At 44.8% G+C, this 26446-nt stretch overlaps 1 protein-coding gene across 5 annotated transcripts in view; it reads right to left on the bottom strand.

The window, feature by feature from the left end:
* ZDHHC3 (zinc finger DHHC-type palmitoyltransferase 3) overlaps positions 1–26446 on the bottom strand; it is a 71378-nt gene that overhangs the window by 37834 nt on the left and 7098 nt on the right. For 3 of the 5 annotated variants that reach the window (XM_047771732.1, XM_047771762.1, XM_047771752.1), the window contains 2 exons: positions 14784–15017; positions 8162–8491 (listed from right to left, as the gene is read on the bottom strand). In XM_047771732.1, coding sequence (XP_047627688.1) covers positions 8162–8467 — 306 coding nt within the window. In that variant the 5' untranslated portion in view covers positions 8468–8491; positions 14784–15017. Of the gene's footprint in view, positions 1–8161; positions 8492–14783; positions 15018–26446 lie in introns of those variants that run through there. The other 2 variants (XM_047771773.1, XM_047771743.1) reach the window with 2 other exon arrangements.

Below are 26446 nucleotides of genomic sequence, written 5' to 3' on the forward strand. Positions count from 1 at the left end.
CTCCAGCCCCTCCCTGTAGCTCTCTCCCACAGCTGCTCCACTGGGCCCCTGGGTCTCCGCCTGCCTCTGGGGCTGTGCTTCTCCCACTCTCCTATGATCCCGCCCATCCTGGACACCCTGGTGTTCCCCAGGGCGCCCCCACCAGCCCTCTTCCTTGTTCATCCTGCATTCTAGACTATCTTTCCCTACCACCAGCTCCAACTCAGACCTCTTTTGGAGATGAAGATGTCTCTACCTGGTTGTTCAAATAGCATTAAAACAAAATAAACCAGGAGTTCCCGCTGTGGCATGATGGGATTGGCAGCGTCTCTGCAGTGCCAGGACGCAGGTTTGATCCCTGGACTGGCACAGGTGTTGCCGCAGCTGCAGTAGGTCACACTGTGGCTCAGATCTGATCCCTGGCCTGGGAACTCCATAAGCCATGGGGTGGCCAAAAAAAGAAAAAAGGAAAAAAAGAAAACAAACAATCCCTCCCAAACAAAAACTATGTCAATAAGTATATAAATAAACCAAACCCTCCAAATTCAACATGCTAGAACTGAACCCATATTTTCTCCCCAAACTGTCCTTCCAATTCTTCCCTCCCTTGTTCATGGGACATCAATCTACCCTGTCACTTGGGGTAGAAAATCAATAGTCACCCCCAACTCTTCTACTCCACCCAGTTAATGTGGCCCAAGGCATACCTTGAACCTACATTCTCCCCTCCACACCCCTCACTGCCTTAGTTGAGCCCCACCACTGTGTGTCCCAGACACTAAAGTCCCCCATGTCTTCCTGCCTCCAGGCTCCCCCTTGCATCCTGCAGCCTCACCTCTACCTTTCTCTCCCCTATTTTCCAGAGTCATGTTATCCCCCTTGCCTAAAAGCCTTCCCCAGTTCCCTAGAGCCTTCACATGGTAGAGTCGCAGAGCTCCTTGGCAGGCTGGGAGAGACCCAGTCCTGCACCACCCTTCAGTGTCACCTCCCTTCCTTGACAGTCCCACCCTGTGGGCTCCGCTCTGGAGTTTTCCAAAGGCTTTCCAAGTCTTCCTCTACGGCCCTTAGGGACCTGTGTCAGCACCTCCCCTCCAACTTGTCAGGCAGGGGGTCCTTGCACCTAAAGCAAAACCTGCTCAGGGATTCCCTTCTCTGCCTCCTTCCTAATGGCTCCAGGCCACACTCAAGACAGAACCCATCACTCAGCCATTGTGCTAACACAGCTTCTATGTGTCCTACAACACCTATCATTTAACTATACACTGATCTCTCCTACAAGACTATAAATTCCCAGAGGATGTCGTCTTTCAACTTGCAGCCCAGTGACTTGCCCAGGGCCTGGCATGGAGCAAGTATTCTATAAACCCAAGCTGAGTGACAGTGATGACACAAGAGACATTTATTGAGTGCTTATATGCCAGGCACAGTTCCAAGGGCTTTTCTGTATTTTAACAATTAATTCTGACAATAGCCTATGAGGTACAGACTATGATATTCCTCATTTTTTAGATGAGGCAACTAAAGCAGACAAATTAAGCAACTTTCTGAGATCATATGACTAATGAGTGGCAGAGGCAGGATTCAGACTAAAGTCTAGAATCGATGTCTTTATCAGAAGACAACTTATGTATTTATTAGATATTTCTATTAGTGGTTTGAGTAGGTTTTCTAATTGCTCTGATGCCAATTCTCCTGCTAAAAACTGTATCACTACATAAACATTAAGATCGAAACAGACCCAAGATAATAAAGCTTGTTTTGATTACAATCCAGGAGAGTACCATGAGGTAAAAAGGACACACCTGGAAAGCAGTGGGGACAGATTCTAGAGAAGCACCAATGATTCCATTTATTTCAAGCAACAAATAAGAAAATTTCTTTCTTTCTTTCTCTTTTTCTTTCTTTCTTTTTTTTTTTTTGGTGTTTTTTAGGGCCGCACCTGTGGCATATGGAAGTTCCCAGGCTAGCAGTCCAATCACAGCTGTAGCTGCCGGCCCACACCAGAGCCATTGCAACATGGGATCCAAGTCTGTGACCTGCATCACAGCTCACAGCAATGCCAGATCCTTAAAGCACTGAGTGAGGTCAGGGATCTAACTTGCATCCTCATGGATACTGCGGAGCCATGACGGAAACTCCTGAAAATTTCTTAAACTGTTTCAGGGGCCATGGGATCAAGACATGTGAACACCTGCTGCTCTTAGGCAGGAACTCTTGCTTTAACAACTCCACCATCAACAGGGTGACCAGCCCCAGGCCTGTGCCAAAAGGCCACTTGAGTCCTCCACAGCAGGGTAGGAGGTAGATATTCCACTAATTGGTCACCCTCTTCTCTCTGGAGCTAGAAAGATTTTCTAGTCGGTGTTTATGGATTACTCAGTGGCAGGTATGAGAAGCTGCCTGGCATGAGGGAGAATGCAACTCCCTCCTCAAATGAAGTCCCTGACCTGACCCAGGGAATATGCCAATACCTCTAGGCAAAGTGCACAAGGCCTTTTCTGGCTGTGCCCAGCACCCATGCAGGTTAGATGGCATGCTGCAGGATGACCCGCTGCTATTCCTCTCGTGTTCCTACGGGCTTCACAGCATGCTATCACAGTACTGGCCCGAGTAAATGCTTGCTGATTCTGTACACAGCTGTGTTGAGTAAGGTCCCTGAGAGAGCCTCCAGAAGGAAATACCAACTGCATGCTGGAGTCCCGTCATTTCCACCAAAGAGCTTTGACAGCTGAAATTCCACTCCCTGGCCTGACAGTCATGTGAGCTCTGTTTATAGTAAGGTGTTCACAGGGTGGGACTCAAAGGGAAGGAGGGGCACTGGTAGACAGACACATGAATTTTCTTTCCCTTAACGATGTCATTAAATTGAATTCATTTATAACCTTCCTGCTCTCAAATCTCAGATTTTTTTGGCTAAGATCAGGGCATGTGGAAGTTCCCAAGCCAGGGGTTGAGTCCTCGCCACAGTAGTGGCCCAAGCTTAAGTGACAACCCAGACCACTAACCCACTGAGCCACAAGGGAATTCCTCAAATCTCAGATTTGAGACAATTTATGAGGAGGTTAATAAATGATTAGGTCCAAAAAAAGAGGGGCAACAACAACTACAAAAGCTGGTCATAAGGGAGTTCCTGTTGTGGCTCAGCAGGTTAAGAACCTGACATAGTGTCCATGAGGATGTGGGTTCCATCTCTGGCCTCCCCCAGTCGGTTAAGGATCTGGTTGCTGTGGCCTGCAACACTTACTGTGGTGTTGCTCCAATCTGACCCCTAGCCCGGGGACTTCCATATGTGGAAGGGAAGAAGGAAGGAAGGAAGGGAAGGAGGAAGGAAGGAAGAGAGGGAGGAAGGAAGAAAGAAAAAACGCTGGTCATAGGGTTGACACAATTGCTCTGAATCTATAGCCCTTGGCTTTGGGTTTCAGGCAGCCAGGACAAAAAGAAACAAGCTCTCAGCTTTTAAGTATCTTCTGGGAGGCAGACATGGTTCCCGATCTAAATTTTAAAGGGAATCCTTCAGGATTCCTGAGGGGGGTTCACAGGATGAGGAATTAAAATGTAAAAAACAACAACAAAAAAACAAAGAGAACAGGTAGTGAAACTGGGATTGGAAAGGGGGAGAGAGAGGGTACCAAGATAAGAGTCTCTGAGTCCAGGTTGTCTTCAAGAGACTGCTTCCTCTGGGCAAGTGGAACCACTCTAGACCTCTCAACATCTCAAGTGTTTGAGGAACACAGAAAGCCCTTGTGATGACATTACACAACCTCAAGAGCGGGCAGGGAGAGGGCACCCACTCGTGCTCCTGCCCTCACCCAGCCACCTCCAGGCCAGCACACCTGCCCAGTGAGGCACAGCTGCTCTGTCTACCTGCCCCCTTCCAGGCCTGTTTCTTTTACTCCATTTCTCAAATGGCAGTCCACCTCCGAGACATTGCTCTCTTTCTTTTTTCTGCTCAAGCTCTTTGTGGATGCATTTACTACTCCTTTGGAGTAAACTTGACTGCTAAATGGTCCAGAAAACTGTAGTACAACTGTTCTGATGTTACATTTGGAATCAGAACTGCAAAGCTGAAAGTAGTACTGTAACTGCGGGAAACCACAAGAGATTTTTTTTTTTACTAGTGGTACTAACAAACTAAAATGATATATAATGCATATATTGCTATACACTGTTTAAAATTTTAGGATGCAAGTTTTTTCTAACCAAAAATGATACACAATGCATACATTGTTACATATTATTTATAACCTCCAGACATAAACTTCTCTGAAAACTTATACACAAAATGAATTATCAAGATATAAAACATTATAATCTTATTAGGGAACTCCTTAGAATCCTACAGTGATGCCTTATTTAAAAAAAAAAAAGACTCTGCCTGCAGTGCTATTAAGGAGGCTTTAATTGGTCTGTCTTAGAGTGAGACCTGGCTCCCAACTCCTCCCCTTGGGAGCCCGGGGTACCTCAGGAGCTCCTTCCTCTGCAGCCCCACAGCTCTCTGGATTTTGCCTAATATGTCATATGCTGGGAGTTGGGAGAGGAAGGCGGTGGCACAAAGAGCCTAAGATGGGGCAGGTCTGTAGGACATGCTTTGGGTTGCTCCCCTTACTAACGGTAGCCATTTGACAGACACTTTTTTTTCTGCCCAGTTTACTTTGGGGCCAACAGCAAAACAGAGCTGTGAGAAGCTGACTGGTGTCTAGGATATAGTCTATGGCTCTCACTCATTTGGGATCAGAAGCCGAGCAACAGTGAGAATCATTCTCCCTGAATCCAACTGCAAGGACAGATTGAGGAAGACCCTGGAGAGGGCACAATGCGGGTATAAAAGAACACACGCCTGTGACAGCAGCAGGAAGGCCAGGACCCAGCTTCCTCTCCCCTTCCGCCCAACAGCCAGTTCCTGACTCACATGACTTCTAGAAACCAGCAACCTCCACAATCCATTCTCTGATCCCGACTCCCCCCCAGCCCCAGAACTGGCTATCTATTGGCCACTTGGCAACTCTGCTTACACATAAAAGAGACACACTTTGGCCAGAACTTGATTTCTCCTCCAAAATCTGTTCTCCCCAGACTCCCCATTCAATGAAGGGCACCAGTAAATCTCCTAGCTACTTGAGCCAAGACTCTTTGAAGGCACCCTCTCCAACCACTCGGCCACTCTTCTGAATGGCAGTTCTCAGACGTGACTGAATATGAGGGACACCTGGGAACTTTAAAGCATCCCGATCCCAGGGACCCATCCCAGGCCAATTAGAGTAGAATCTCTGGGGTGGGGCCCAGGGATCGTTGCTTTTTAAAAGTTCCCCAAGAGAGTCTAATGTACAGCCAGGCCTGAGAATTAGTGGCATAAAATATATTCCAAATCCAACAGCTTCTCTCCATCAGGCTCACTGTTCCCACCTTGGTCTGAGCAGCCACTGTATCTTGCATGGACCACTGGAATACCTGTCATCCTCCTGTTTCCACTTGCCCCACCTCAGACCCCCAGTATATGCACAAGGCAAGGTCTTTTTAAAGATCAGGTTGCATCGAGCCTCTCTGATGGCTTCCCACTGCATCTGTGAGTTCTGACAAGGCCCACAGGCCCTGCTTGGCCTGGCTTCTGCAGCTCTCCACCTCTCCCAGACCCTCTCACCTCGGCTCACCATGCTCTGGTCACCCTGGTCTTAGTTCTGTTTCTCAAACATTCCAAGCATGCTCCTACCTCTGGGCCTCTGTGCCTCCTCTCTTCTCTGCCTGCAAGGTGCTGCCCTCTGAGCCTCACCCGCCACTTCCTGTCATTCAGGCCTCAGCTCAAGTGGCACTGCCTCAGGGTCTTTCTCAGATCACCTTCATCTAAACAGTCCCCATTCACCTCAGAAGTCACCACCACAGCTCCTGGATCACATGTCACAGTTCTATTGTCTTTAAAGCCCCTCTCACTTTCTGAAATCACCTTGTTCCGTCACATCTTTATGGCCTGATGCCCTATGTGAGGTGTGAGCGGCAAAAGGGCAGGGACAGTGGTCTGCCTTGTTCACAGCCGATCCATTCCTCAGACCCTCTCACACAGTAGGCACTCCATAAACACAGCACGCATTTTATCCCATGCCCCCCAGGGCTCCTCCTCACTGCTCCCAGGGTGGTCCTTGTAAAATGACAATCTGATCTCATCACTACTTTGTTTAAAACCTCAGGGGCTCTCGATGACCTCCATTACCCAACCGCTGCCCTATTCCTTTGGCACTCTGACCACAACACCAACCCAAACCCACTCTCCTAAGTTTCCCTGGACCACTGGTGCACTCCTGAGTCTCTGGGTGCTGCTCTCTCTGCCTGGAACATTGTCAGTGTCTTCCTGTCCAACCACCTTCCACCTCCCTGAACATGTACATTGCTCTGATGAGAACTGGCTTGGGCATCACTTCTTCCAGGCAGCTACCCCTGCCTAGATTTCATTTTACTTTTTTGGCTGTGGTGTGCAGTGGCTTGATGTAGGATCTCAGTTCCCAAACCAAGGCTCGAACCTGGGCTGCTGGGGTGAAAGCACTGAGTGCTACCCACTAGACCACCAGGGGACTCCCTAGATTGATTAATTCTTGTTCTTCCACAGCAACCCGAGCTTCCTTCTGCCACAGCCCTTCATCACATGGGGCTAGCCTCACATGTCTTCTCCTCTAGACAGAGGCACTGTGAGGGAAGGAACAGTGCCTGGGGCTTGGCAAACACTAAATTATAAGCTGAGACAAATAATGTCTTCTACTCCTGTATCCCCAATACCAAGGGCATCATGGAAATTTCTGAATGACTCCTTTTTTTCTTTTGTCTTTTTGCGTCTTTTAGGGCTGCTCTCACAGCATATGGAGCCTGCGCCAGAGCCACAACAATGCAGGATCCAAGCTGCGTCTGCGGCCTACACCACACTTCACGGCAACGCTGGATTTCCAACCCACTGAGCAAGGCCAGGGATCGAACCCGCAACCTCATGGTTCCTAGTCGGATTCGTTAACCGTTGAGCCACAACAGGAACTCCCTGAATGAACCCTTAACTGGCTGCCAGTATGATCAAGTTAATGGCACTGGGGAAAGTCTTTTATACCCTTGTGGTTCGGGACACTTAGAACCCTGTGCTTTATCATCTATAGGTGATGGCTGTTCAACAATCCCACGAGAGGCGCTAACTCTGGGCCAAAAGGCCCCTGCCTACCAGTGTGTGTGATCCCCCCAGGCACGAGCACAAGAAGAGGTGCTATCTGGGCTGGTCGCTAACTTGTGATTGAGCCAGGAAAGCTGCTTTCCCTAGGGACGGATTAACAATCCACCACCTGGACCAGTGGAAATGGAGCCCTTAGAGAAGGGAATAAGCTCAGAACCCAGCAGCTTTACTATGCCTTCCCCGGGGCTCACAGAAACCAAATCTGTGTGGCCAGTGCCACTGCCATCTGCAGCGCTCTCCTTTTCTTAATTTAAACACACTCGTCCCACGTACTGAAACAATTAAGCCATAGGAGGTCTTTATCAAATAACGCACTCACTTGCTTTTCCCATACAAGATAATGAGCAGGAGCAGAGGGTTTAATACCAGGGTATGCTACACTTGATGGCTACTCGCACTGCTTGGTATATTTAGCTAAGTCATCAGGCAGAACACTACGACTTTCCCCACAGATCTTCGACAAGAGACACTTGCTGCGGCCTGAAACACACTTATCCAGCTTTTTGGGAAAAGATGAGCCTCACTCAGACGAGGCCATTCCGTACAGGTTCGAGGATTTGGGAGGTGCTTGAATTTCAACTCAACCTAACCCTAGTCCTGCCTTCACTGGGAAGCCCCATCCTGACCTAACTCCCCAGCATGCTTTCTATTCCAATCATCAAATTCTTAACCTGCTGAGCTGCAATGGGAACTCCCTGATTTGTGCCCTTCTAACTAGAGGCTAGGCTTCCCCCAGACCAAACCCCTCCCACAGCGGGCTCAATTAACACAGACACCAATGTACAGATAATATCATTCAACCAAGACAGGGAGGCTGTGGCACAGATGGTGCCTCCTCACAGGGCCTGAGTCCACTTTCCCACACCAGCCCTGGCCCTCCTATTCGCCACATTCCCAAGGTCAGGGGGCACATGCAGGCTGCAGCCATGCCAGGGCCAGAGGAGGAGACTGTGGGCTGGTCAAAACAAGCCCAGACATACTCACGGGGTCCGTCAGCATGGCCCGGCAGTGGGAAGCCAGGGCCAAGAAGGCCAGCAGGTTGAACACAATTCCATTGATGATGCTGTACACGTAGTCTCGGGATGGAATCAGCATGACAAAGAGGACCACAAACTCCGCATAGAGGACCAGAAACCAGGTGACAATGGCACAGGCAATGCCACAGCCGTCGCGGATAAACCACATGGTTCCCACAGGACTGGGATGGGGAGGTGGGACGCACTTCTCCGGCTGGAGGTATTCTGGCTTCCGCTCAATGTCTCGGAAGTGGTGGGTGGGGATAAGCATCATAAGCTATTCTGTCCATACTGGCATCTGGAAGACAGAGGAAAGAACCCAGAAATTCGGTGTTGTCTTGTCACCAGGAGACTTGAGAAAATTACCTTTCCAAAGTGAGCCATGAGTATCTATGCATGAACTTCTCACAGAAAAGCTGCCTAAACCTTTTGTTCATTTCCAATGTGAGTCCTCTTCCCCACCCGAGAGCTAAGTTAGCCTTTATGAAACAGGGCCCCCTTGCCCAAAGCCTTCACGTGACACAGAATGAAAAGGGAGGCTTCAACAGGCAAATGCCTCACCCAAGGTCAGCTAGAGGAACAGCACGCACATAGCACACCAACTGGAAGCTGAGACTAATGGATAGGTTTAAACATTGACCTCAAAGACAAAAAGTGAGGTCGAGGAGCACTAGGCCCTCTGGCCAAATTCTTCAGCGGTAACACGGGGCCTCTACGCTGTGGATGAACTTTGAGAATGATGTTGAGACTGTTAGGGGTTAACAGGGACGAGCAGGAGGAAAGCAGTGGTTACTTAGGACTACAATTAAGATGGAACCATGAAGACATTCTAACTTACTGCACTGCATTAGGCAATAATAAAGGGAAAACACTCACTAGTGTGGGGAATGTTCTTGAAACAAGCCAGGCTTTTTAGCCCTATGGCCAAATGGTTTATTTTCGAGAGATGAGAGACTCTCTGAGTTCTGCTCTCCTTGTGGGTGAGGGGCTAAGTGGCGGAATGCTGGCTAACAAGTCCAAAGGTGTTTCTCCACCACCTGTCTGAGTTTTGGTCTCTTGATCTGTGAGAGCATCCACATTCCAGCCCCAGGATCCTTCTCACAGGCTTGGTGTGAGGGTCAAGGCGTGCTGTCGACTATAAGACCCTGTACCCATCACAGATGGCATGCATGTCTTCTAAGAAACATGTCCTTCCCTTCACAATCAAGTGTCAAGTAAGGTGCCCTTTCTTCACAGCTGCAGCTGAGTCTCTGGAGACAGCAAAGAAGTATCTAGACTCGATACTGAAGTCTATTGGTCCACTGCACATGCTGCAAGACACAGCAAGTCCAGATTCCTCTCTTCTAGCTCTGTGGCCTGTTGCTCCACCAACCAGGTTTCTCAGAATGATGAGTGATGGCTCCAGTTCTCTGCCACAGTAGGTGCTGTGGAAGACCACTTGGAGCACAGTCTACAGTGCAGGCAAGAGACATCTCAGTTTTGTGAGAACTCAAGTCACTTCACAGCACAGGAAATCACTCAACAGCAGCACTGGCTCTGTGGGTTTTTCTGAAGGACAAGGGCAAGCCTTCAGTGGTTGTACTGGGTTATCTTTACCCTTTGCCCAATTTTCCTCCTTCCTCTGTTGCCCTCATCCCTAACAAAGAAAGAGGATCTGGAGAGAATACAGTATAGTCGTAAAAGGTAAGGACGTGTCCAGAAAGCTGAGAGGGCAGAACAGTAAACACCATTCAAATGACAGACATTCTAGAGTCAAAAATTGCACAGACTACTAATGAAAGAATAAGGCCAGGGTCTCCCCTCCCAGAGTGGCAGAGAATTAATGGCTGAAAGGCAGTTAAATGTGTACTGTGTGCTTGTCCAAAGGAACATCGACTCCACAAATACTCAGAACAACGATCATATGCAACCACATTTTTCCAATAAAGCAATCTTGGGCTCTTCACAAAAGAGTGGCAGTTAGCGCATCCAGGGACAGCCTAGAGGCATTAAAAGATGCAGAGACACCTTCTGAGGCACCAAAGAGAAGGACAGCAGGATTTTGAAAACATCTGGGACCCAATCTATGCCCAGTCAATTCTAAAATGCTAAACTCTGTACAACCAAAACCAAAAAAACGAAAAGCTGATATCCTACAGTGATTCAAAAACTTATCAAGCTGTGGCTGTGGTGTAGGCTGGGAGCTACAGCTGATTCAACCCCTTGCCCTGAACATGGCCCTCAAGGACCAAAAAACAAAAACAAACAAAAAATCTGATCAAGGCAACATTTTGACAACTTTCAAATGCAAGTATTCTCTTGGTTTTTTTCTGCTGCTGCACTGATTTTTATGGGTGTCATCTATGTTCCCACAATTGCTATTTCAGCTCTAAACCAACAGCTTTACTGGACCACAGCATACTCTTCGATCCCATATTATATTGTCTATGCGTGTTTTGTGTTACAGTGGCAGAGTTGAGGAGTCGTGATGGAGAGACCCATTGGGCAAAGAAATACAGGCATGCCTCATTTTGTTTTACCTCACACAGACTGATTTTTTTTTTTTTAATATATTGAAGGTTTGTGGCAACCTTGTGTCAAGCAAGTCTACCGATGCCATTTTTCCAACAGCATTTGATCATATCATGTCTGTGTCACATTTTGGTAACCCTTGCAGCGTTTCAAACATTTTCATTATTATTATATTGTTACAGTGATCTGTGATCAGCCATTCTTTGATTTTACAATTGTAATTGTTTCTGGGCAATATGAACAACACCCATATAAGATGGCAAAATAACTGATAAATGTTCTCTCTGTTCTGACTGTTCCATGACCCTGCTGCTTCCCCATCTCTCTCCCACTCCTTGGGCCTCTCCATTCCCTGAGATATGACAATATTGAAATTAGGCCAATTAACCATCCTCAATAGCCTCTAAGTGTTCAAGTGAAAGTCTCTCGCTTTAAATCAAAAGCTTGGAGTTCCCATTGTGTCTCAGCAGAAAGGAATCTGACTAGTATCCATGAGGATTCAGGTTCAATTCCTGGCCTTGCTCAGTGGGTTAAGGATCTAGTGTTGCTGTAAGCTGTGGTGTAGGCTGCAGACATGGCTCAGTGTAGGCTGGTAGGTACAGCTCTGATTTGACCCCTAGCCTGGGAACCTCCATATTCCTCGGTGTGGCCCTAAAAAGACCAAAAAAAAAAAAAAAAAATCAAAAGCTAGAAATGATTACGCTTTGTGAGGAATGCATTTCAAAGCTGCAGTGCATTTGAAACCTAGGCCTCTTGTGTTAAACAGCTAGCCAAGTTGTGAATGCAAAGGAAAAGCTCTCAAAGAAAATTAAAAGTGCTACTCCAGTGAACATAGGAATAAGAAAGTTAAGTAGCCTTACTGTTGACATGGAGAAAGTTTTAGTGGGCTGGAGAGATCAAACTACCCATAACATTCCCTTAAGACAAAGCCTAATCCAGAGTAAGGCCTTAATTCTCTTCAATTCTACCAAGGTTTATTTTATGGGTTTCTTTTTTTTTTCTTTTTAGGGCCACACCCACGGCATATGGAAGTTCCTAGGCGAGGGGGTCAAATCAGAGCTATAGCCACTGTAGCCTACACCACAGCCACAGCAATACCAGATCCAAGCCATATCTGGTACCCACACCACAGCTCACAGTAACGCCAGATCCTTAGCCCACTGAGCAAAGCCAAGGATCAAACCCTCATCCTCTTGGATACTTGTCAGGTTGGTTAACACTGAGCCACAGCAGGAACTCCCTATTTTGTTATTTTTTAATTAAATTTATTTTTTATTAGGGTATAGCTGATTTACAGTGTTGAATCAATTTCTTCTGTATAGCACGGTGGCCCAGTCATACATGTATATACATTCTTTTTCTTACATTATCTTCCATTACAGTCTATTCAAGAAACTGGATATAGTTCCCTGTGCTATACAGTAAGACCTCACTGCTTATCCATTCTAAATGTAATAATTTGCACCTACCAATGCAAAACTCCCCATCTATCCCACTTCTTTCTCCCCAACCTCCTTGGCAACCACAAGTCCAAGTCTATTCTCTATGTCCTTGAGTTTTAGTGGGCTGGATAGAAGATCAAATCAGCCATAACATTCCCTTAGGGCAAAGCCTCATCCAGAGCAAGACCCTAACTTTCTTCAGTTCTACCAAGGTTTATTTTATTTTGGCTGTGCCCACAGCATGTAGAAGTTCCCAGGCCAGGGATCAAACCCAGGTCACAGCAGTGACAATGCCAGATTCTTAACCCACTGCACCACAAAAGAATGCCTCTACCAAGGTTTAGAGAGGTGAGGAAGCTGTGAAAGAAAACTCTGAGCTTAGCAGAGTTTGGTTCATGAAATTTATGGAAAGAAGCCATCTCACCCTGCATAAAAGTGCAATATGAAGCAGCAAGTGCTGATGTGGAAGCTATAACAGCAAATTATCTAGAAGATCTAGCTAAGATAATTTGTGAAGGTGGCTACACTAAACAACAGATTTTCAGTGTGGACAAAATAACCTTCTATTGGATGAAGATGTCACCTAGGACTTTCACAGCTAAAGAGGAAAAGTCAATGCCTGGCTTCAAAGCTTCAAAGGACAGGCTGACTCTCTTGTTAGGGGCTAATACAGCTGGTGACTTGAAGCCCGTGCTCATTCACCATTATGAAAACCCTAGGGCCCTTAAGAATTACGCTTGATCTCCTCTGCCTGTGCTCTATAAATGGAAACAAAGCCTGGGTGAAAGCACATCTGTTTATAACAAGGTTTACTGACATTTTAAGTCCACTGTTGAGACCTACTGTTCGGAAAAATAGATTCTATTCAAAAATGGTACTGCTCATTACAATGTACCTGGTCACTCAAGAGCTCTGATGGAGATGTACAACCAGATTAATTTTTTTTCCTCTCATGCCTGCTAACACAACATCCATTCTGCAGCCCATGGGTCAAAGAAGTAATTCTTTCATTTATTATTTAAGAAATACATTTTGAAAGACTACAGCTACCATAAATAGTGATTCCTCCGATAGATCTGGGCAAAGTCAACTGAAAACGTTCTGGAAAGGGTGCACCATTCTAGATGCCCTTAAGAACATTTGCGACTCAGGTGAAGAGGTCGAAATATCAACATTAATAGTAATTTGGGAAAGTTGATTCCAATCCTCATAGATGACTTTGAAGGGTTCAAGATTTCAGTGGAGGAAGTCACTGCAGATGCGGTGGAAAGAGCAAGAGAACCAGAATTAGAAGTAGAGCCCAAAGATATGACTGAATTGCTGCAACCTTATGATAAAACCTGAAAGGATAAGGAGTTGTTTCTTATGAATGTGCAAACAGAGTGGTTTCTTGAGATGAAATCCACTCCTGGTAAAGATGCTATGAAGATTGCTAAAATAACAAAGGACTCAGAATATTACATAAACTTAGTTGATAAAGTAGCGGCAGGGTTTGAAAGGACTGAATCCAATTTTGAAAGTTCTACTATGGGTAAAATGCTATCAAACAGCATTGCACACCACAGAGAAATTATTCCTGAAAGGAAGAGTCAAATGACATGATAAATTTAATTTTTGTCTTATTTTGCTACCCCAACCTTCAGCAATCCCACCCTGATCAATGAAGCCACTGAGGCAAGACTCCCCAACAGCAAAATAGATTATGACTTGCTGAAGGCTCAGGTAATAGTACTTCTTAGCAATAAAACTTATTATTATTATTATTAATATTATTATTATTTGGCTGCACCCTTTGGAAGGCGGAAAGTGGAAGTTCCCAAGCCAGGGACTGAACTCAAGCCACAGCAGTGACAAACTAGGATCCTTAATTGCTAGGCCATCAGGGAACTCCAAAATATTTTTAAATTAAGGTATGTACATTGTTTTTTAGATCTAATGCTATTACACACTTAATAGACTGCAGTAACTTTTGTATGTTCTGGGAAACCAAAAAATTCATGTGACTTGCTATATTCAATATTCACTTTATTACAGAGATCTGGAACGGAAACTTTAGTATCTCTGAGGTCTGCCTGCTTCCCTGCAAAACAGCTCAATGTGATCGAGATGGTCAGTTACAACTCACCCCACTCCAACCCATGTGTGTTAAGGCACCATCCTGTCATCTGCTGTCTGCAGGTTATCTCACCACGACCTGTACTCCACTGTCCTTCAATTATCATAGTGTGGTTTTCAGAAATGGATGACCACTGAAAATAAATCTCAGAGCAGTGCTCTTGTTTAGATACTTTTAGTGATTACATTATGCTCACGGTATATTTTCAGTAGTTAACTGTATTCTATCTGTCCTCTGACAGTTACTCATTCTTGATTGTACATATGGCAACAACTTAACTAAACTTGAGTTGTGTTCCAGTATGTGTGGTTTTGCTGAGGAACAGGCCCTTCCACATAAGTAAATCTCCCAGGTAACTGTGAATTATTCCTAAGCAGAAACACATTTTAACCATTTGGATGGTCAAGCTGGAAATCTTAAAAAATAAAAGTAAAATCAAAAACAACAAAAGAGATATTATAGCTGTTCTTGTCTTAGGCACAATAACCATCCATTTCTTTGGAATGATTTAAAGTCATTACCAGAAACATCAATTACTGGAGCATGTTAGGTAATGATGTCCTCAGGGGGTACGGAGATTCACTGGGCTCTCGGCCTCACACCAACTGGCCTATGCAGACTGTTATCCTTGTAATTCTGGCATCTCCTTTGTGCAGTTCTTTGTCTTCTTCCTCCATTTCTGGCTGTCATTTCTGTGTCCACAGCTACCAATCTTCCCATTGCACCCTGTATTTACTATGCTAATTGGCTGTAGTCTGGAAAGGCAAATAAAACTAAGTCCTGTTAGATTTGTCTGTAAAAGAAAGGTACTCATTTTAGGTAACAGGCCTCTGGGGAACACCAGCAATGCTCTCCCATCACACAGTCCTTGAGGGCTGGGACTCAATACCCCAGTGCCTGTCACATAGTAGCCACTTACCACATGTGTTCATTATAAGAATTCAGGAATAAAATGCAGGAGCTTCAGGGTCCCTCTTGGGGGCCTCGTTTGCTTACTTTTAGGACTGTGGCCATATTCTAGATGGTGGAGGGTGCCCCAAATAGGACCATGAAGTAAGTGGACTGTGACTCTTACTTACTCAAGTAACCATGTGTTCTATCTTTGGAAACATGAGACCCAAGAGTGGATGGAGGAGCTGTGTTTTCCCACTGCCCATCACTGGTGAGTGAGATCCTGTGATTTGGGAAAGGACCAGCCAAGGGTATACCAGGCAGAGCCAGACACGAAGGGCTGAACTGAAGAGCATGTTCCAACCCACACTTTGGAGTTCACAGTCCACTCAAAACTGAGGAAGCCGCACTGCTATAAAAAGTATACTTAACCCCCAGGCCCCTCAAAAGCAATTGAAATAGCTTTCCAATAAGGATCTGTTACTTTAGACAACTGAGAATTCTGAGAAATATGGGGAAATAAATCATACACATTCCCATCACTCTGCCCCTAATAACAGCAACAGAAAGGGCAAATACTGACTTCTTTTCCTTTTTGAATTAGGGAAATTCCAATCGTTGGGGTTAAGGCTCTTTGCCAAGGATCCACTCCTGACCTGAGTCCTTGCTTGAGAGGAGGTGGGCAGACTAGCTGCTCAGCCTCTGGGGCAAGCCCACGCGCAATCTGGTGGTTCCAGAAGCCTCGATACCACTCCTGTCAGGCTGCTCATCCCCTCAGAGGGGCAGCCTCCTCCAGGCCCCCTCCCTGCCCTCTTCATCTGATGCCCTTGCCCTGTTTGCTTTCTCAAGCCTCCTCTCTTCCATTCAGCTCAAAAAGGCATGTATAGAGCAGCCACTAAATGCAAGGAACTGGGAGTTCCCATTGTGGCTCAGCAGGTCACAAACCTAACTAGTATCCATGAGGATGCGGGTTTGATCCCTGGCCTTGCTCAGTGAGTCAGGGATCCAGCATTGCCATAAGTTGTGGTATAGGTTGAAGACTCGGCTTGGATCCTGCAGTGCTATGGCACAGGCCAGCAGCTGCAGCTCCGATTAAACCCCTAGCTTGGGAACTTCTATATGCTGCAGGTGCGGCCCTAAAAAGAAAAAAAAAAAAAATCCGAGGAACTGTGCAGGGTGCTCACACCCACGATGAGGACAATGTGTGTGCACTGCCCTGACTAGGGCCTGCCCTTTCCTCTACCAGCTTCTTACCTGGTAAGACTAGTCTTATTTGCTTTTTTCTACTAATTTGAAAGTCCTGTTTTATTCAGCTTTGTATCTTGGTATCTGGTATGTGTATGTGCTTAAATCAGTAGTTTTTGACTCAACAGATACATAAACCAGATAATCTAATGAAGAGCGATAATCCTAACACATAGGTGACTAATGAAAAGCTCAACAGAGGTGCAAACAGAACCCCTCCCAAAACTTCCACAAAACCCAGCATTGAGATAAAAAGACTTTTTCATGGCAAGACTTATGAGGGGTTGGGATGTGAGTGTCTCATGGAGCCAGGTGAGGTGTACTGCTCAAAGGCAAGGAGGTGGGTGGACTTGCAGGGAGAGAGGCAATGCTGGGGGTGGGGGTGGGTGGGGATGCTGGATGTCCAGCGCTGCATGCGTGGGCATGCAGCACACATGTATGGGTTTTGTTGGGATTGGGGGAGGGGTAACTGGCAATGAAACTTTAAAGGTGGGGAGAAGGTTCTGTTTTACAAGGCCTGGATTTCATGATGAGTTGGGAGTTCACCCTAGAGGTACTGGTGAACCAGTGGCTTCTGGGGAAAGTTGTGAAAGGTACATGTCTGTGCCATGGCAAGTCACTCTGGCAGCAACAGGCAAGACAAATGAGAGAGCTCTGAGATCAGAGGCCAATGAGCTCAGGGAGGCACTAAGCCAATAGGCCTGAGTTCTGGTTTTGGTGGAACGAATTTTCCACTTTTGTAAGTGGATACCAGTTTTCCAAAGAAAGACTGAGAACAATGATCATTTTGCAATTTTAATTACAGGCAGACCTTGAAGACATTGCGAGTTTGGTTCCAGACCCCTGCAATAAAGTGAATACTGTAATGAAACAAGTCATGTGAACTTTTTGCTTTCCCAGTGCATACAAAAGTTACATTTACACTATATTGTAGACTATTAAGAGTGCAGTAGCATTGTTTAAAAAACAATGTACAAATCCAATACCCATTTCTGATAAAAACCCTTCAGAAAGTGGGCATAACGGTAACCTACCTCAACATGATAAAGGCCATATATGACAAACCCACAGCGAACATCATTCTCAATGGTGAAAAGCTGAAAGAATTCCCACTGAGATCAGGAACAAGACAAGGATGTCCGCTCTCACCACTACTCTTCAACATAGTTCTAGAAGTCCTAGCCACAGCAATCAGAGAAGTAAAAGAAATAAAAGGAATCCAAATTGGAAAGGAAGAAGTAAAACCATCCCTATTTGCAGATGACATGATACTATACCTAGAGAATCCTAAAGACTCTACCAGAAAACTGTTAGAGCTCATCCACGAATTTGGCATAGTTATAGGATACAAAATGAATACACAGAAGTCAACAGCATTTCTACATACTAACAATGAAAGAGCAGAAAAAGAAATTAGGGAAGCAATCCTGTTTACCATCACATCCAAAAGAATAAAATATTTAGGAGTAAACCTACCTAAAGAAACAAAAGACCTGTATTCTGAAAACTATAAGACCCTGATGAAAGAAATCAAAGATGACACAAATAGATGGAAAGATATACCATGCTCGTGGATTGGAAGAGTTAATATTATCTAAATGATTATACTACCTAAGGCAATCTACAGATTCAATGCAATCCCTATCAAATTACCAAGGACATTTTTCACAGAACTAGAACAAAATATTTTAAAGTTTGTTTGGAAGCACAACAGACCCAGAATAGCCAAAAACATCCTGAAAATAAAAAATGGAGCTGGAGGAATCAGACTCCTGGACTTCAGACTATACCACAAAGCAACAATCATCAAAATCGTATGGTACTGGCACAAAGACAGAAATACAGATCAGTGGAACAGGATAGAAAGCCCAGAATTAAACCCACGCATCTACAGCCAACTAATCTATGAAAAAGGAGGCAAGAATATACAACAGAGAAAGGACGGCCTGTTTATTAATGGTGCTGGGAAAACTGGACAGACGCATGTAAAAGAATGAAATTAGAACACTCCCTAACACCATACACAAAAATAAAGTCAAAATGGATTAAAGACCTAGATATAAGACCAGACACTATAAAACTCTTAGAGGAAAACATAGGCCAAACACTCTCTGACATAAATGACAGCAACATCTTCTCAGATCCACCTCTTAGAATACTGACAATAAAAACAAAAATAAACAAATGGGACCTAATCAAACTTCAAAGTTTCTGCACAGCAAAGGAAACCCTAAACAAAATGAAAAGACAACCCACAGAATGGGAGAAAATCTTTGCAAGTGAATCAACTGACAAGGGATTGATCTCCAAAATTTATAAACACCTTCTGCAGCTCCATATCAAAAAAACAAACAACCCCATTAAAAAATGGGCAGAAGATCTAAACAGACAGTTCTCCAAAGACATATGGATGGCCAAGAAACACATGAAAAGATGTTCAACATCACTCATTATTAGAGAAATGCAAATCAAAACCACTATGAGGTACCACCTTACACCAGCCAGAATGGCCATCATCCAAAAGTCTACAAACAATAAGTGCTGGAGAGGGTGTGGAGAAAAAGGAACACTAGTACACTGTTGGTGGGATTGTAAATTGGTGCAACCACTGTGGAAAGCAGTATGGAGATTCCTTAGAAAACTAAAAATAGAACTACCATTTGATGCAGCAATCCCACTCCTGGGCATCTATCCAGAGAAAGCCACGACTCGCAAAGACACATGTACTCTGATGTTCATTGCAGCAATATTTTCAATAGCCAAGACATGGAAACAACCTAAATGTCCACTGACAGAGGAGTGGATCAAGAAGATGTGGTACATATACACAATGGAATATTGCTCAGCCATTAAAAAGAATGAAATACTGGCATTTTTAGCAACATGGATGGATCTAGAAATTATCATGCTAAGTGAAGTCAGCCATACAATGAGATACCAACATCAAATGCTGACATGTGGAATCTGAAAAAAGGACAGAACAGATGCTGACTCACAGACATTGAAAAACTTATGGTCTCCAGAGGAGACAGTTTGGGGGGTGGGGGGATGTGCTTGGGCTGTGGGATGGAAATCCTGTGAAATCAGATTGTTATGATCATTATACAACTACAGATGTGATAAATTCATTTGAGTAATAAAAAAAAGGGAAAAAAAAAAACAATGTACATACTTTTTTTTTTTTTTAAGGGCCATACCTGTGGCATATGAAAGTTACCAAGCCAGAGGTTGAATTGGAGCTGCAGCTGCCAGCTTACGCCACAGCAGCAGCAATACAGGAACTGAGCCACATCTGCAACCTACACCGAGGCTCTTGGCAATGCCAGATCCTTAACCCACTGAGTGAGGCCAGGGATCAAACCTGCATCCTCATAGATACCAGTCAGGTTCTTAACCCCCTGAGCCACAATGGGAACTCCCACAATGTACATATCTTAATTAAAGAGACATTACTGCTAAAATTGCTAACCATCATCTGAACCTTTGGTGATGTGTAGTAGTAATATCAAAGATCAGTGATCACCATAGAAAACACAGTAATAATGAAAAAGCTTCCCATTGTGGCTTAGTAGGTTAAGGACCTGACATCATCTCTGTGAGGATGCAGGTTCTATCCCTGGCCTTGCTCAGTGGGTTAAGGATCTGCATTGCTACAAGCTGCAGCAAAGGTTGCAGATGCAGCTCAGATCCAGTGTTGCTGTGCTGAAGGTGCAGAAAGAAAAAGAAGGAAAGAAGGAAAAAAGGAAGGAAGGAGGAAGGAAGGAAGGAGGGAGGGAGGAAGGAAGGTGGGAAGGAAAGAAGAAAAAAAGAAGAAAGAAAGAGCTTGAACTACTTCAAGAATTACCACAGTGTGATATAGAAAAGGAAGTGAGCAAATGCTGCTGGAAAAGTGGCACAAGTAGATTTGCTCAATGCAGGGTTGCCACAACCTTTAATTTGTCAAAAAAAGCAGTATCTGTGAAGCACAACAAAACTGTACTTTTTTGGCCAAGGGTTTTCTAGCATTTAAGAGAGACGGCTTTTCCATATGTTAGTAATCCACGCCCAGAGTAACCAGTCTTCCCTCCTCACAGAGGAGTTTACTAAGAGCCAGAAGGTGAAGGGATTAAGCCCCAAAGAGATTCCTAGGATCAGAGCTCCCTAGAAATAGTGAGCCTACCGATAAGGCAGACAAGGAAGGTGCCCAGAATGACAATCTGAGCTCTGTGTGTCTGTGGTGGGGGCGGTGGGAATAGCGTGTAGGAAGTCTATGGAATCTGTCTAGTCTTCCTTCTTAGACTTTCAGAAGCAAAACCCAAGAGATGACTGAAATTAGCACTAGTTTCCAAAACACCCCATTGCCTCTGGTCCAGAGAATTGCCTCCCCATCTGTCTATAACACATGTGCTTCATTGTGTCTGACCACAAGTGTTGCCTTCCCTAACCCAGAGAGGCAGACACAAATGTATTTAGTGAAGTGCTGTCTAGGGCCCTGTGAGCCCCAGGGACTGGTGCTAGATCGGCCTTGCAGTTTATCATTTAGGACTCAATTCCCATGGCTGGGCAGCTCAAAGGGTTTGGAAATGGTGATGCTAAGGCCAAGCTTACAGGCCCTATCCCACTGTGGCCCATCAGCGAGTTGTTGGTCCGGCTAGACTCCTGGCCTGGCCAAGAGTTAACAATTAGTGATGGGCAGAATCCAGCAATAGTAAGTAGAGTTAATCATTTGTTCAGTGAGGGGGAAATCCTTATAAATGACCATCACTTGGCCAAGAAGATTGACTGAAATCTCATGCTTTATGTATAGGGGTTAAAAGGCATGACTGGCATAAAAGTTCCTAATTGGATGGGAGTTCCTGTGTGCCGTAGTGGGTTAAGGATCCAGTGTTGTCACTGCTGTGGTGTGGGTTCAATCCCTGGCCCTGGAACTTCCACATGGTGCAGGCACGGCCAAAAAAAAAAAAAAAAAAAGTTCAGTATTGGATATATTAGCTCCCCTGGTTTCCACCGTTCTTAATCCAGTGAATGTCCCAAGAAGCTCAGATTCTCTCAGATTGCCAAATTCACCTGCTTTCCTGAGATAAGATCCTACACTAAAGTCATGGAGTAGCTCAGCTAGATCTAAACCCAAATCCTTAAAGGCACCTCAAAAAGGATTTTGTGAAGATTACTTTCCTAAAACACCACACCCATTCACATTCTTAAATCCACACATGCATTCATGCACTGCATACAAACAGACCTTGGGACTATGTAAAGTAGTATTAACAAAGGACAATGAACCCAACCATTAAGTCATGTATAAAATATATATATATTCATACTAGTTTAACAAACTCAAAATCAGGTATAATTATTTTCCCTTGGCTTAGAGATAAAGATCATCCAAATACTCAGCAAAGAAAATTAGAGGATTAAATTTTCTGAGTCCCTGCTAGTAGGAACTATATAGTAGCTGAAATTCGATTTCATCAACTCAGCAGATGACATCAACATTAACAAGGTAGTAGAAATCCTTAAATAGGAGGTGTTTTTGCTTTTTTTTCCTTTTTTCTATTTTGGCTGCCCCTTGGCGTATGGATTTCCCAGGCCAGGGCTCAGATCCAAGCCGCAGCTGTGACCTATGCTACAGCAACATGGGATCTTTTAACCCACTGTGTGGGTGCTAGGGATCAAACCTGTGTCCCGGTGCTGCAGAGACGCTGCCGATCCCATTGTACCCCAGTGAGAACTCCAGGAGTTTTTTTAACCTAGGTAAAAATTTGTATCTGGTGAATATTTAAAATTTTAATAAATCTAGTATTATTCTGGATTGCTCTTGGGAGGCTGGTTTAGTTCTCTCTTAAACCTGCCCTAAATATTGAATTCTCAAACTAATTTTTACCACAGTTAAATAATTCAGTTTACCCTTAAATGATCACTTAAAAGATCTGCTGAAAGAAGGTAGCATCTTCTCTAATATTTTTATCATAACTCTCAAATGAAATTCGTCTCAATGTATGGTTTAAATCCTATTGCCTTATAAATATGATGTTTGCCTCTTTCAGACTGACAGCTTCACTTGCTTTCCTGAGACAAGTTCCTATACTAAAGTCACAGAGGCTCAGCTAGGTCTAAAAGAAATCCTTAAAGGCAACTCAAAGGACTTTGTGAAGATTACTTCTCTTAAAAACCACACGCACTCACAATCTCTCATCCACACATGTACTCATACAAGTAGATCTTGAGACTGCATGGATTTACAACTTTCCATGTTTTAGACTGATGGACTTCAGGTATCCAAGTTTTCATTCACAGGCCAGCCCTGTAATTTCAATGATGAATAAATGGTCCATTTCCCTGGGAGCTTTGGAAATGAATCTGAATAGTAAAAAATGAATTTATCTGAGTTATTATTCTCTTAATTTGTGTAAGGGTCCAAAAGGGTTGTAAACTTCATATCCATTTTTGGATGACTTCTCAGAAAAACAAAGAATGAACCATGAATCACTATGTTTGAAAAGTTTCAGAAAAAACCAGAATGAGTCACTAAACTTTTTCCAAAAGGTAAGGGTGTGGTCCAATGGAAAGGTGCCCTATCTTATCTTCTGCATCACACCCTGCCAGGCAAGGAAGCTGTCGAGACAGGCAGAGCTGCTGGCCTGTTGTGTAAGATCTTTACTGAGGAGTCTACATTGCTTCTCCCTCTACAAGAGGGTCCACTTTCCTCTGTCTGCCTCTTGTCTCTGTCATACTTAACCTTAACAAAAAACAGAATGAAAGAAAGAAGGAAGGTAGAAAGGAGAGAAAGAAAAAAGAAGGAAATAAAGAAAAACATTGCACCCCCAAACCAAATCATACACATTAGAATTCACTGAGGGAACTAGTAAGCTAAATTTGCCTTCTTGCCTCATTAACTGGCCACCTTCTTATAAAACCCATTCATGTACAAACTCATGACTCCTAATAATGAGTGTCCATTTTAGCAAAAAGTTTAGGACTTGGACAGTTCCCGAAAGCTAATAGCAGTTCCTCTACTTACTACAACCAACTTCTGCAGTACTATGACTAGCTAGTTCGCCACCTCCTGGCTCTTTTTTTTTTTTTTGTCTTTTCTATGGCCGCACTGGCGGCATATGGAGATTCCCAGGTTAGGGGTCCAATCAGAGCTACAGCCACCGGCCTACGCCAGAGCCACAGCAACGCAGGATCCCAGCCAAGTCTGCAACCTACACCACAGCTCATGGCAAGGCCGGATCCTTAACCCACTGAGCAAGGCCAGGGATCGAACCCGCAACTTCATGGTTCCTAGTTGGATTTGTTAACCTCTGAGCCACGATGGGAATTCCCTGGCTTTCTTTTTTATGGGCATGCTTTATCATATGTTGCAACAATGAGAAAAAAATTAAAACAAGACCACACATAAGATTAATTGGTTAAAAAAAAAAAAAGAAACACTGAGTCAGAATTTTAGAGAGGGAAGGAACTTTATAGACTATGTAACAGATTTCAGTCAAACTCTGCTGTTTTACAGATGAGGAAGTCAAAGTCTATTAGAGATTTTGTCTAAAACACGCAGCGTTGCTATAGGAATGGACATGGGCACTGACACCCGTTATGACTGAGGACACACACAAAGCAGCTTGTCTTTAATGTTCACAACAACCTCATACAGAACTTTTATTATTCAATGTAGAGATGGCAAGAGTGAGGTGCAGAGGTTTTTAATAATATTCCCCAGGTCATACAAAACCAGAGAGTGGTAACGCCAGGATTCAAAACCAGCTCTCCTTGCCACCCATAGACCACATTTTGAGCCAAGACATGCCTGGTTTTTCCCTTCTTTTCTTTTCTTTTTTTTCAAGAAAGAGGGAGGAGGAATGACCAAGCAGGAAACACGAGTTCTGCTTCCTAGTCCCTTACACACATTTCACGGACCCGAGAAGTCACTTCAACTTAGCTTTAATGTCTTCATCTCGAAAGTGTGTATGGGAGAGGAATAGCTCTCCAAACTTGTGACTCTTTTTTTTAAAAAACTGAGAAATGGACTCTAAGCAGACTTTCCTTCCACTCCAGAGAGCCTGTAATACCTATTTAAAAAAGAAAAAAAAAAGAAAAAGAAAAAAGGGGAGTTGCTGTCATGGCTCAGATCTGGCGTGGCTGTGACTGGCAGTGCAGCTCTGATTGGACCTTTGGCCTTGGAACTTCCACATGCCTCAAGTGCAGCCCTAAAAAGAACCAAAAACAAACAAACAAACAAACAAACAAACAAACAAAAAACAAACCATAGAGCATTCACTCATTTTCTATGAGCCATTTTACTGCTAGTAGGCTGTTTCTTTAGCAAAGCATGGCACCCAGGAGGCTACCTCACACACTTTGGCCCTCAAAAACACCACCTTCTTGGAAGAGACTGTAACGACTAGCTGACCTCTTCAACAGATGGATAAAGAAGTAAAACTCAAGGAGTCAGCTGATCTTCCATGAAATGGTTAGAGAGGCAGTTAACTTCCTTTCTATGTCTAACGGATGGTATCTACTAGTTGCTTATGTGGCCATCTCCCTACATTAACTCCTTCTAGGAAGTCTGCAACTCAGAAAGAAAATCTTTTCTTTTATTCTATTTTTTTTGTCTTTTTGGGCTGCACTCATGGCATATGGAGGTTCCCAGGCTTGGGGTCTAATCGGAGCTGTAGCCACCCACCTGCGCCAGAGCCACAGCAACACGGGATCTGAGCCGTGTCTGCGACCTACACCACAGCTCACGGCAATGCTGGATCCTTAACCCACTGAGTGAGGCCAGGGATAAAACCTGCAACCTCAAGGTTCCTAGCTGGATTCGCTAACCACTGAGCAATGACGGGAACTCCAAGAAAATCTTTTAAAAAGCTACAGTACATCATTGATCCAGCTACCCAATTACTATTTGTCCATGGGTGTGATGTGCGAAACCCTTTGTAGTCAGGTGCATGCATGATCTCACTTGACACTGAACTGCCTCCAGCCCTGTCAGGGTAGGTTCCAAGAGGGCATTTTGCTTGGCTGCTGCCACAGCTGGGGCATGTGGAATGCAGAGGAGGGCCTGGCTCTCACTGAAGGTCTACCACATTGAGCTATGTGCCAGACACGCTGCATCCTGCTCGATCCTCACATCTCCTCTACCCTGCAGGATAAGCCCTGACTTTCCCATCCCCTTTCAGAGGTGGGGAAGCCGAGGCTTGGAAAGGTCAGCCTACAGTCATACTGCTAGGACGCAGTGGAGACAGGATATACTTCCAAGCCTGTTCTCATTCCACAGCCTACTTTTTTTTTTTTTTTTGGTCTTTTTGGTCTGTTGTTGTTGTTGTTGCTATTTCTTGGGCCGCTCCCGCGGCATATGGAGATTCCCAGGTTAGGGGTCCAATCAGAGCTACAGCCACCGGCCTACGCCAGAGCCACAGCAACGCGGGATCCGAGCCTTGTCTGCAACCTACACCACAGCTCACAGCAACGCCGGATCGTTAACCCACTGAGCAAGGGCAGGGACCGAACCTGCAACCTCATAGTCGGATTCGTTAACCACTGCGCCACGACGGGAACTCCCCACAGCCTACTTTTAACTACTCGTGACAATCATTAATTTTGCTCATTAAGAGAAACAAAAGGAGGAGGGGTGCTGATGTTTCTACCAGTGACCTTGGCTTACTTACAGTTTGGATCTCTTGCCCACACATGGTCACGCAAAGATGGCACTAGTGGGTGGGCCACATGCAGCGCTGTTTGTAGGCCACAGACCTGAACTTAAGCATTTTGTACTCTAAAGTGTGGCCTTGGCTGAACACCAGCCAACATTCAGAAGACTAACCCTGCCTTAACTTAGGGAGCAGGAAGGCTGTGAAATTTGACCCAAGAGAGTTACCCTAAGATTGAGTCCCTAAAATCTGCTTCTGCTGGGGAACACTTCCTGTAGGGCCAAGTTCCAGCACGTTGCTTTTTCTGAGGGGAAGCCCACCCATGCTAGGCTCAGACCAACCAACGAAGGCCCCCACCCGAGGGTGATGAAAATAGCACTTGGCCCTACATTATGCCATGTGCAGACATGCAGCCACTG

The sequence above is a fragment of the Phacochoerus africanus genome, chromosome 1, assembly GCF_016906955.1.
Source record: "Phacochoerus africanus isolate WHEZ1 chromosome 1, ROS_Pafr_v1, whole genome shotgun sequence".
Taxonomy (NCBI): domain Eukaryota; kingdom Metazoa; phylum Chordata; class Mammalia; order Artiodactyla; family Suidae; genus Phacochoerus; species Phacochoerus africanus.